At 61.1% G+C, this 12,387-nt stretch overlaps 1 protein-coding gene across 1 annotated transcript in view; it reads left to right on the forward strand.

Annotated features, from left to right (window-relative positions):
• The window catches only part of ABLIM2 (actin binding LIM protein family member 2), a 170,008-nt gene that overhangs the window by 94,182 nt on the left and 63,439 nt on the right, over window positions 1-12,387 (forward strand). The window contains 3 exon segments of the mRNA XM_086407439.1: window positions 1,744-1,800; window positions 3,645-3,722; window positions 9,645-9,791. Of these exon segments, the coding sequence (XP_086263565.1) occupies window positions 1,744-1,800; window positions 3,645-3,722; window positions 9,645-9,791 (282 nt within the window).

Here is a 12,387-nt window from a genome sequence, read left to right on the forward strand (position 1 = left end):
TGTGGGGTCCCAGTCTGAGGAGCTGTGAACAGGTGAGGATTGAAGGAGGGTTTCAGAGCTGTGGGAAGGGGCGGCCCTGTGTCTGCTGAGTAGCTAGAGAGGCCTCGGTGCATGTAGAAGGTGGCCGGGGCAGGGCCAGCCTGGCGGCTCCTGCTCCGGTGGGACCAGAGGGAGCCTGGATGGGAGGGCTGGTCCCCCCCAGGTTGCGGCTGTCTGTGGTCACGCCTACCCTGGGGGCGCACGGTGGTCCTGGCTGCTTACTGCGGGGCGGGGGGTGGGGCACCCAGAGGAGGAAGCCGGAGCCCCTGTACTGACCGTGGGGCTGCTGAGCCCGAACACAAAGACGGAGAGACTGACCCCGAGCGAGGATGTTCTAGCGGAATTCACAGCGGCCGCCGGGGTGGGAGAGCCAGACCTGCGGTTGGAGCCTCTGTGGCCTTGGGCCAACCACCCGCCCTCTGGGAACTCAGCCCCTCGGCTTTAACGTGGACACGAGAGGGTGCTGGCCTCCCTCTGCGTGTCCATGGAGCTTGTGTCTGACCTCAATGAGAGCCAGGCGCCCCTCGACCCTGTTGTGGGACGGCGCTTCCTGGGGCCGGGCTGGGTGGACGGAGCTGGACGACTGCCCGGGCTTGGGCGGGTGTGAACGGCACCCCAGAGAACGCAGCTGGGTGCTGGGTTTGATTGTGAGGCTGCTTTGGGCCAGTTGGAGGCAAGGTAGAGAGAAGGTGAGAGACAGCCCAAGTCTCCTGATTCTGGGGGAAACTGCCTGGACTCAGCCCCCTTCCATCTAGGCTCCCTGACCTGGAGGACATTGCGGGGGTGGGAGGCGCTGCTCCTCTCCCCGCCCCCACTTCTCCTGGTCTGGGAACAGGGGTACAGAGACGGGGGGCACTGTGTAGCTGCCCAGCTGCCTGCTCGGGACCCTGAAATGTGCAGGAGAAAGCCGACCCTCTTGCTGCCGTGCAAACAGCCCAAGCCCCTTTCTGTCGGGGTCGTGGTGTCAGTAACCCCGGTGCCGCCCCGACAGTGCCAGGAAACATCCCTCGGGGCCTGGGGTCAGTTCTTGTGGTTCGGCTGTTGCTCTCAGCTTAGGCACTTTCTTCTGAAACACCCAGTGTTAGGCAGCTTTGTGAAGGGACTTCGTGAGCTGGAATCAACTGAACTGAGAGCAAGGGCGACTCACCAGAGCCAAAACCTCAGCAGGCTGCGTGTCTGAGTCCTCGGCAACGGAAAGAGCCTTCCAGGCAGGCTTCTCCATTGCACAGAGAAGGAAGCTGAGCGTCAAAGGTTTTTCTCAGATGTGCCAAACGTACACACACAGCATTTTTGCCTAGCAGAACGGGCCACCTGGCCACCGGGACAGTGGTAAAACACAGACGCTGGGTTTCCCGCCTCCCACGGCGTGTCTCCCTTGAAACCGCAGCACGGGATGTGTGTCTTCCTGGGGGTGGCCGAGCCTCGGGGGTTGGACTGACCTTCTGGAGGGACCCCAGCATCTTGCCGGCCTTTGCAAGCCTGTGGTCTGAGGGGACAGGCAGACCCCTGAGTCGATGCCCCATCCCACGTGTGCAGCCGGGCCATGGGGCCTCAGAGAGGATGCCAGGGTGACGCCTGGGTTAAGGAGGCAGCTGGACCGGCCGATAAGTGACCGAGCGCGGCGGTGGCTGGACCGACCGATGAGCGACCGAGCGCGGCGGTGGCCGCGGAGCTTCACGCCCTGTCCTTCTCCTTCCTTTCTAGATGCAGAATCAGGCTTCCCGTCAGGCTTCCCCGGGCGCCACCCCCTATGCCTGTCAGGTTCGTCCCCGCCGCCGCCTGTCGGGCTCACGTCCAGTCCTGGTATCGTCCCGTCCCCGCTGGTGTCGCGCTGAGTGTAGGAGGCGCTTGGGTCATCTCCCCGAGGGGAGAAGGGGGCGCTCCATGGCAGGCGTTTTTGTTGTTGTTCACTTGTGTCCGAGTCTTTTCAACCCCGTGGACGGCAGCACGCCAGGCTTCCCTGTCTTTCCCTAGTGCCCAGAGCTTGCTCAAACTCATGTCCATCAAGTCTGTGATGCCATCCAACCATCTCATCCTCTGTCATCCCCTTCTCCTCCTGCCCTCAATCTTTCTCAGCATCAGGGTCTTTTCCAATGAGTTGGCTCTTCGCATCAGGTGGCCAAAGTATTGGAGTTTCAGCTTCAGCATCAGTCCTTCCAATGAATATTCAGGACTGATCTTTAGGATGGACTGGTTGGATCTCCTTGCAGTCCAAGGGACTCTCAAGAGTCTTCTCCAGGTGTTAGCCGCACCAAATGTGCTTAAACAACAAACGGAACTGTCCTCTCTCAGCTCTGGAGGCTGCAGCTCCAGGGCCCGCTGGCAGACTTGGCTCCTCACGCGGCCTCACCTCTGGGCGTGTGGACGGCCGTCTCCTCCCTGTGCCTCACACGTCGCCCGTCTGTGCCCTAGTCTCCTCTTCTCATAAGGAAGAGAGTCAGATCCAGGCCTGTCCTTAAGACTCCATTTAAACCTAACTACCTCTTCAAACATCCTGCCTCCAAACACGTTCTGGGGTCCTGGGGTGTGGGCTTCAACCTGTGAGCTTTGGAGGGGGCAGTTCAGTTCATGATACGGCCCCTCCCAGGCTCCTAGCGGGAGGTGTGGACCACTGTGAGGGGCTGGACAGAATTTCAGGGGTGAGGGGAGAAGGGGCCTGCTTAGCAAACGAGAGAGGAGTTGGGCCTCCCTGGCAGTCCTGTGGTTAGGACTCCACACTTCCACTGCAGGAGGCACCAAACCCTGTGGCCGGGCCAAATAAGAAAAACAGAACAGGAGGAGCTGCGAGTGGGGGGCGGGAAGCAGGAGCCCCTTCGTGGAGATGGGTTTCATTCAGATGAGGCGAGTGGGAGGCCTGGAAAGTTAGGTGACTGGGAGGTCCTGGCCGGGGAGAGGGCTAGACCAGGAGAGGGTCCAGGAGCTGCCAGGTCATGCCCAGCAGGCGGGGATGGACTTGGGTGCAGAGACGGGGGCAGGAGCTGGAGGAAAGCAGGGTCGTCATGGTGGTGGAGGACCTGATCCAAGGAGCAGAGGAGACGGACGGTTGGGGGGTCTGTCACCGCGGGGATGCGGACATTATGGTCAGAGGTGAGCGAGGAGGGTTGGGGGGATGGTCCCCAGTTGCAGTGGGCACCCGAGGAACAGGTCCCAGACGGGACAGCCGCCCCGTCGGACCACAGAGGCAGGGCTGGCGGTGCCGCAGCGCGTCCCCCAGAATCGACGCGAAGAACCCACTCCCCGAACGCCTTGATCCTGCCTTTGCTGGCGGGGCACGCAGAACCCCTGAAAACGCATCATTGCTTGCTCTCACCCTCCAAATAAAAAGATCATTTCAGCGACGTGGAAGCTTCGTGGTCGCAGAGTGAGTCCATCCGGCCCTGGGAGCACACGGCCCCTTTGCTGGCAGCCAGGGTCACCCGCTGTGTCTCCCGGTTACAGCTTCCTTGTCGTTCATCCAAGCCTACGTGTTTATTTTTCAACCTGCCCGTAGAAAGGGTCTCGTGAGCTCCAGAGTTTCTGCTGGCGCTCGACTCGCTGTAGTTGCCTCCGGAAGGTTCTCTGCGTCAACAGAGTCTGCCTCAGCCTCTCCCTGTCTCGTCTCCTAGGAAACCAGGACTTCCTCAGAGAGCATCATTTCTGTACCTGCTTCCAGCACCTCAGGGTCTCCGAGCCGCGTGATTTATGTAAGTCGCATTCTCTCTGTGGAGAGGGGAGACCAGGGGCCCAGGGTCCTTGCTGAGTGTGCCCTCAGGGGGCGCGGGGCGTGGGGCCGCGGGAGGGATTGGCGCAGACTCCGAGGCTGACTCGGGGCCTCCAGCGTAGATGTGTTGTGTGACCACGGCTGCCCCAGAACGTGGCGTCGGGTGTGCAGAGAGGTGTGCTCACGGCTGGTTTACAGCGGTGTCGGTGCGGACACCTGCCTGCATCCCGCAGCCAGGACTCACCTGGATAAACAGCACTCAGCAGTCACGGTGCAGATCTGTGCCTGTTGGTGTGGAAAGTTCCAATGTGTCTTGTGAAGGAGCGTGTGAAGGATGACATGTATTACGTGGTCCCATTCTCATTTACGTGTGTGGGTATTCGTGTGCACGTAGGTGTGCGTATGTGATTGTGTGTATTTGAGTGTGTGCATGTGTGTAGGCCGTGTGTGTGCACATGTATGGATGGATATGTGTATGAGTGTGTCTACATACGTGCTTCTGTGCGTGCATGTGTGTACGGGCATGGATATTGTGTGTGTGGGTGTGTCTGTGTGTATGTGCACATACAAGTCTAAACGTGATTGAGAACATTTTAACTAATTGTTGACAGCAATTACCTCTGGGTGGTGGCTTTAGAAACGGAAGGTGACTGTTATAATTACTTGCTGGTTTGCTAATCTAAAGAGCCTGTGCTGCGGGGAGGGAACGGGAAAGCGGGGTGAGCCCTGAACTGCAGGCTGGTTGGCCCAGCTTCACCCCTGCAGGCTGGTCGAGCAGCACGAGTCTCCTCTCCCATTCCCCTGACTCACTGCCGGAGCCTGGTTTTTCTCTAACATGATGGAGATCGGATTCCCTTCTCTCGACACTTCTTTTCAGCCCCTGGAACTTTCTCTCTGGTTGGACACAGGGCCGTTCCTGCCCTAATGATAAGAACCCAGGTTCTAGTCTGGAGGGCGAATGGCCGGATGACCCTGGGCAGCTGCAGACTCGGAGATTCAGAAAGACAGCCTGATGTCACCAGGCCAGCTGTGTGCCCTCAGGCAAGGTGTTAGCCTCTCTGAGCCTCCGGGAGCTCACCCGTACCTGGGGGCCCACAGCACCTGCTGCCCAGGGCCATGGAGGGCCTGAGTGGGAGGCCCTGGGCACAGCCCTGAGCCCAGAGTGGGGGCCCAGACAGTGCTCACTGGAGTCACTGTTGTGACACTGGTGCTTGTCTGCGGGGCCTCCGTACCTACTGCCCAAACCAGGGGGGCTCAACCGCAGAGATGTATCTTCTCTCCATCCTGTAGCCTGGGAGTCCGAGTCACGGTGTCGGGAGGCTTGTTCCCTGCAAGGCCTGTGTCCTGGGCGTGTGGACGGCCGTCTTCTCCACGTGTCCTCACGTGGTCGTCCCTCTGTGCACGTCTGTCCTGACCTCCTCGTCCCAGGAGGACCCCCAGGGTGCTGGCTGAGGGCCCCCACCCTGCTGACCTCGGTTCACTTTAACCACCCTTTAAAGGTCACTGTCACCAAATACATATTCTGTAGGGCTGGGGGTTAGCGATTCCATGAAAAGAGGAGGACACAATCCACCCCAGATGCTGTCGTCATCAGGACCAGTAAAAGTGACTGTTACTGTTTGAACGAGATCATGTTCATGGCACACGAGTGTGGTCCTGTCCACAGACGGCAGCTGCTGTTGGTAACTGCTCGTTGCTGTTCAGTCGCTCAGTCGTGTCCGACTCTTTGTGACCCCGTGGACTGTAGCCCACCAGGCTCCTCTGTCCATGGGATTCTCCAGGCAAGAATACTGGAGTGGGTTGCCATTTCCTTCTCCAGGGGATCTTCCCGACCCAGGGATTAAACCCGAGTCACCTGCATTGCGGGCAGATTCTTTACCAACTGAGCCACCAGGGAAGCTCAATAAATTGTGGGTTTTTAAAAAGTAATCTTTTCACTGCCTTTTTCTTTATTACAAAGGTAACCCACACTTATTAGGAAAAAATAGTGATTGGTATAGAGACAAAAATGAATACCATTTATAATCCTCCCAGCCAGAGTAGCCCACTGTTAATGTATCGAAGTACACACTTTCGGTCTCTTTTTCTCCGTGCGCGTGTATTTTATCTCTTTCTTTTTAACAAAATGAAGTCACGTGGGCTATATTGTTTTGTAACCTTTCTTCACCATGCCGATAAAGCATTGAGTTGGCATAGTGTACAAGCGCATCATTAGATTGTATTATTGGCAGGATTATATTACAGTTGTAACATCATATACGGTCACATCCTAGGGGCTTCCCAGGCGGCATTAGTAGTAAAGAATCCATCTGCCAGTTCAGGAGATGTAAGAGATGTGGGTTTGATTTCTGGATCAGGAAGATCCCCCTGGAGGAGGGCATGGCCACCCAGTCCAGTATTCTCGCCCGGAGAATCCCATGGACAGAGGAGCTTGGTGGGCTACAGCCCACAGGGTCGCAGAGAGTTGGACACGACTGAGTGACTTAGCACACACACGTGCTGCATACAGAGTAGGGAGGAGAAAGCGGAGGGAAAACACTCGCAGACACACACAGCCCAGTGGCCTTCTGCCATGGGAGGGCATAGCCTGTTGTCACGGTGCCCACCCAGGACCTGGATGCTAGGCAATGGATCTGGGAGCCCCACTGGGTGGTGTGGATGTGAGCAGCCGGGAGCACGGCCACTTAGCCACCTGGCTGGGGGTTGGGGGTTGGGGGCCTCTTTCTGAGCTGGCTCATGCTGATGTAGTTGGCCTTGTCAAGCGCTCTCTCTGATTCCTGCAGTCAGGGGCTGACCCAGGGCCAGGTGGGCCTCGCTGACCACGCGTTTGGGGCTGAACAAGCCAGCGGGCAGCTGAGCGCTGTGATCATAGCAGGGCAAAGGGGGCAGGGTGGGTGGGCACAGCCTCCCCCAGCCCCATGGCAGCGTCACCCTTTAGGTCAAGCTGTGTGGGTGTTCGGAAATCCAGCAGATGGCGAGGCCCAGTTGGCATTCCCATTTTCAGGGGGAGACGGAGGCCCAGAGAATCCACCTGGCTTTGGCGAATGCTTGATCGATTTTAGTTCAGTGCAGCATGCTTGCCCTGAGGACCATGTCATGTCAATCATGGAGTTGGGGGAGGGGCTCCGTGGTGAAGCAGAGTCCTGGCTCCACAAGCCGCTAGCCTTGCAGGGAGGGGACATCGATGCACCAACAAAGATCAGCACCTTTACTCAAAAGAGGAAAACATCCAACCCAGATGGGAGAGAGAGCAGGAAAGCCTTCCTGGAGGAGGAGGCCTCTGCTGACTCTGGAAGGACCAGAGGATGAGCCGGGCAAAGAGGTCTGGGGAAGGCGTGTTGGAGAGAGGAACCTACGTGTGCTGAGCCCTCGGGCTCTGGACGTGGGGAAACGGTAAGGAGTTGGGTGTGGCTAGTTTCCTGGGCCAGGGAGTGAGGGGCTCCAGTGAGCAGATACACAAGGGCTGGACCTCCAGGGGCCTCAGCTCCAATTTCTCCAGAACACAGAGAGGAGAAGCTCAGAAGTGCTGATCGGGGTCATCGTCATGACAAATAGCACACTTCAGGGTTTGAACTCAGGTCTTCCGAGCACTGCCCAGGGTTCCGAAGGGAATCGCCAGCGTCTGAGACGTCGGGTGTTCACTCTTTCAACCTACGTCACACACGGCACGTAGTACCCAATGCCTCCCGGGAGCCTAGGAGTTGGGTGGTCAAGGAAGGCTTCCTGGAGGAGGTGGGCTGGAGCTGCCAGACCTGGGAGGGTGCGGGAACGCTGGGGCGTGGGGGCTGAGCCTGGCTCACAGAGGGCACGAAGAGGAGAGACCACACGGCACACAGAGTAGAGACATCCGGCTCCAAACATCGAGTCTGGAGATGGCAGTGAGGGCTGTGTCACCTGTCCCTGGAGGGGGCTGCCGGAGGATGTGAGCTGGAGGGCGAAGGGGGCAGCTGGAGCTCGAGACACGTGGCCCTGGCAGAGAGGAGAGCTGTCGTGCGAGCGCGGCTCTGCACGCAGACAGCCTGCTTCTGTTCCCTGGCTGTGGGACTCTGGGCACGTTACCTGACCTCTCTGGTCTCTGCTTCTTCCCCTGTGAAGTGGAGGTCCTGTGCGTGCCCCCCTTCGTGGGCTTGGCCCACTGATGCCTGGGGTGGAGCACAGAGCTCATGCTGCTGTTGGAGTTTGTTGGAAGAATTGCTGGCAGGACGCCTCTCCCCATGGCCACCCCCACCCAGAGGCAGAGGTTAGATCTGGACTCAGGCAGTGAGGACCTTGACCAGAGCTGCCTGGGGCTGGGAGGGGGGCAGAGACGTGGGCAGAGGCTGCGTTGGCCAGGCCGGGGGTCCCCAACGGAGGCCGAGGTCAAGATGAGGGTTCTCGAGAGGTTTGGGGGGTCAAGTTGAGCTAATGGGGGCAGCCCGACTGGCCAACTCTGCCCATGACTGGCAAGGCCAGCCTGAGACTAACCCTCAGAGGGGACACGGGGGAAAAGAGGTGACTGGCGTGTCCGCTCCAGGCAGGACAGGAGCCTGGGCGTCCACTCCACGGGGGACCAGGCAGTGCTGGGAGCAGGCTGGGGCCGCACATCCCTTCTTCCGTGGGGATCGCAAGCTGTAAACATTCCATGCGCACTTGTTGGGGGTGTGCCACGGGAACACCGAGGCTGAGACTGGTGTTTGGGTGTGAACCACAGCCCTACTGGGAGAGCCAAGCCTCCTGGTGCGCAGCTCCCAGGCCTGTCCGGTCACGCCCCCCCCCCCGGCAGCCCCCAGAGCCAGGAGGAGGGGCTGGTGGGCAGTGGGGCAGACCGAGCCCAGTCATAGGAGAGCGAGCCGCCCTGTGGACCTCACCTGAGCAGATGCGGTGGTTCCAGGCTTGTCGCCGTGAGCGAGCGCCTCTGTGGTGACCTCTGTGAGGTCACACGCCCGCTGACTGTCACCTGCCAGCCCATTGGCTGTGTGTAGGGAGTGCTGCAAAGCCCTGAGTGTGTGTACGAGTGGCTGGGTGTGGAGGTGTGCTCATGAGTACTGCTTTGGGTGGGTGCGGTTGTGTGCGAGTGTGGGGGTGCCTGAGGGTTGTGCTGGTGAGCGTGAGTGGGTGGAGCTGTGGGTGTGTCAGCGTCCCCCTCCACAGTTGTGGGTGGACACATTCTCTGTGCACACGTGTATAATGTGTGCAGGCCTGCATGCGTGTGCTGGGTGTTTGCATCTGTGCATACATGTGCACATACATCAAGCAGGTATTCAAATGCACGTGTGTGTGGCCTCTGTGTGTGTGTTTTATGTGAGCACATGTGTATCTGTGCATGCGTACAAGTCTATTACATGCAGGAGTTTGTGAGCACGCGTCCATGCATGCGTTTGTATGCATGTGTACATGTTCGCCGATAGCTCAGCTGGTAAAGAATCCACCTGCAATGCGGGAGACCCCGGTTGGACCCCTGGGCCGGGAAGATCCCCTGGGGAAGGGAACGGCTACCCACTCCAGTGTTCTGGCCTAGAGAGTCCCATGGACTGTGCAGCAAAGAGCCGCACATGACCGAGCGATGGGTTTCCTGTGCCCACACGCACTGCATGCGTGTATGTGCATGTCTGTGTTTGTGTGTTTGCACCCAAGTGTGGATCTGCATGCATGCATGTATGTGTGTATAGGTGTGTTTGCTGTGCCCTCACACATGTATTTGTTTGTGCACATGTGTGTCTGTGTGTATGCAAGCATAACTCTGTGAGTGTGTGTTTAGACCGCAGGCTGAGTTCTCACTGTCTGTAGGACCAGGAGGCTTCCCCGCCCCCTTGCCTTTGCCCCTCCTCCCGCTTCACTCAGACTCGCTTCCTCCCACGCCTGCCGGGCGATGCAGCCCTGGGTGTGGGTCTGACCAGCCCTCCTGGCACCCCCTGCCCTCTCTCAGGCCAAGCTGGGCGATGAGATCCTGGACTACAGAGACCTGGCCGCCCTCCCTAAGAGCAAGGCCATCTACAACATCGACCGCCCTGACATGATCTCCTACTCGCCCTACATCAGCCACTCGGTGGGGGACAGGCAGAGCTACAGTGAGGTACGGGGCCCCGCAGCGGTCGCCTGGGCGGCCTCAGCCTCCTTTACCCCCTCAGACAACCTGCGCCTCCTCTTTAGAGAGTCCCCAGAGTGCTCTGGCCCAAAACTGCCTGTGAGTCAGGATGCAGGACCCCCTTGGAGCAAGGGGCAGGGAGCGGGAAGCTCGAGGGCGATCAGGAAAGTGCCGGGGCAAAGTGAGCGTCTCGTTCTTGTCTTCAGTTGGGCTGATGCTCAGGCCCGGGGAATGGACCGTGTTCCCTCATCCAGCTCTCCTAGCCTCGCTCCCTGCTCACACGCTTCCCCGTCCTGTGAGCGCCTCGAGTTGGTCTGAGCCCTGGTGGGACCTCAGTTGACCCCTCCCTTCTGTCCCTCGGGCGGTGCCCTTGTCGGGGCCTCCCGGCTCACAGCTGCACCTCTCCATTTAACCTGGAACTTGATGCTGGTTTGGCTTTTTGAGATTCGGATGTGACCCTGGGGGCAGGGTTGGAGGGGAGGAGCGTTTTGTCAGTTGCCGGCTGTGTCCATGGGCTGGTCACATGCAGTGGTCTGGCCCAGGCAGCCCCTCGAGGGGCAGAGCTCAGCCCCAGCCGTAACTGAGTCCCCCAAGGTGTGGCCAAGGCTCTGGGGTCTCCAGGCTCAATGGGGGTCATGCGGGCAAGCCCAGCTTGGCAGGCACTGCTGCGGGATATAAGGGCGGGGTGGGGTCCTCCAGGGGTACACTCACTGGTCACGCCACAGCAGCTGGCCAGGGCCACCCCTGCCATGGTCACTGCGGCCACAGTCGCCACCCACGCTCAGACCCGCCCTCACTCTGCCCTGACCCCGGGCTTGGCACTGCCCACCTCCCATGGCGCAGCGCTCTGGAAAGAGGAGACTGAGGGGGACGTGCTGGCCCCAGGACCGTGGGGCTTGGCGCAGAGCTGGCTGTGGGCCCGGGGGGCCGACAGGACCATGGGGCTCGGCGCAGAGCTGGGTCGTGGGCCTGGGGGGCCGACAGGACCGTGGGGCTCGGCGCAGAGCTGGCTGTGGGCCCGGGGGGCCGACAGGACCGTGGGGCTCGGGGGCTCGGGGCAGAGCTGGTCATGGGCCCGGGTGGGGCTCAGGGCAGAGCTAGGCATGGGCCCGGGGGGCTGACAGGACCATGGGGCTCAGGGCAGAGCTGGGCGTAGGCCCAGGTGGGGATCGGGGCAGAGCTGGCCGTGGGCCCAGGGGGCCGACAGGACCGTGGGGCTTCGGGCAGAGCTGGACGCGGGCCCAGGTGGGGCTCAGGGCAGAGCTGGGCGTGGGCCCGGGGGGCTGACAGGACCGTGGGGCTCAGGGCAGAGCTGGGCGCAGGCCCAGGTGGGGCTCAGGGCAGAGCTGGGCGTGGGCCCGGGGGGCCCCAGGACCGTGGGGCTTGGGGGCTTGGGGCAGAGCTGGCCGTGGGCCCAGGGGGCCAACAGGACCTTGGGGCTCAGGGCAGAGCTGGGCGTGGGCCCGGGGGGCCCCAGGACCGTGGGGCTTGGGGGCTTGGGGCAGAGCTGGCCGTGGGCCCAGGGGGCCAACAGGACCTTGGGGCTCGGGGCAGAGTTGGGCGTGGGCCCGGGTGGGGCTCAGGGCAGAGCTGGGCGTGGGCCCAGGGGGCCGACAGGACCTTGGGGCTCGGGGCAGAGCTGGCCGTGGGCCCGGGGGGCCGACAGGACCGTGGGGCTTCTGGCAGAGCTGGGCGCGGGCCCAGGTGGGGCTCAGGGCAGAGCTGGGCGCAGGCCCAGGTGGGGCTCAGGGCAGAGCTGGCCGTGGGCCCGGGGGGCCGACAGGACCGTGGGGCTCAGGGCAGAGCTGGGCGCGGGCCCGGGTGGGGTTCGGGGCAGAGCTGGGCTTGGGCCCGGGTGGCTGACAGGACTGTGGGGCTCGGGGCAGAGCTGGGCACGGGCCTGGGGGGCCCCAGGACCGTGGGGCTCAGGGCAGAGCTGGGCGTGGGCCCGGATGGGGCTCGGGGCAGCGCTGGCCGCGGGCCCGGGGAGCTGACTCTGGTCACCACCGCCTCCGTGCCGGCTTCTACCATTGCCCAGAGCGAGGTGCTGAGGTCCCGTCCCTCCTCCGTCTCTGGGGACCTCTCATCTCTGCAGACCCCACCACGCCCCAGCTGGGGGGCCTGCTCAGAGTGGGGCTCTGAGGGGCCCTTTCTGTGAGTAGATGATGAAGGGGGTGCCTGGGAAGCCCCAGAACCGGGGTTGGGGCACTGAGCTGGGCAGACATGGCCCAGGGCTGGACAGCTTCGCCCGCTTCTCTAGACCTGTGGCCTTATAGCCCCTCATCCCAGGGCGGAAAGCTCACAGGGGGAAGAGCAGTGGGCCAGAAGCACAGAGCTCTGCCAGCCTCTCTGAGCCTCAGTCTCCCCGTCTGTGAAATGGGCAGATTGGGATACACGTTCCCCCTTCCCATTCTAAGGGCGGGGATGGTACAAAAAAGAGCCCCCAGTCACTCGAGGCTCCTCCTCGGAAACTCTCCACAACATCTTCCTACCTGTCCAGGTGTGGGGGAGATAGGTGAGCTTTCCTGCCTGGAAGCTCAGTTTCCAGAGCCCCTTCTGCTACTTGCTGCATCCCTGAGCCTGT

This window comes from Bos grunniens, chromosome 6, assembly GCF_055505025.1.
Source record: "Bos grunniens cultivar Pamir isolate PY7600 chromosome 6, Bosgru_T2T1.0, whole genome shotgun sequence".
NCBI classification, from domain to species: Eukaryota; Metazoa; Chordata; class Mammalia; order Artiodactyla; family Bovidae; genus Bos; species Bos grunniens.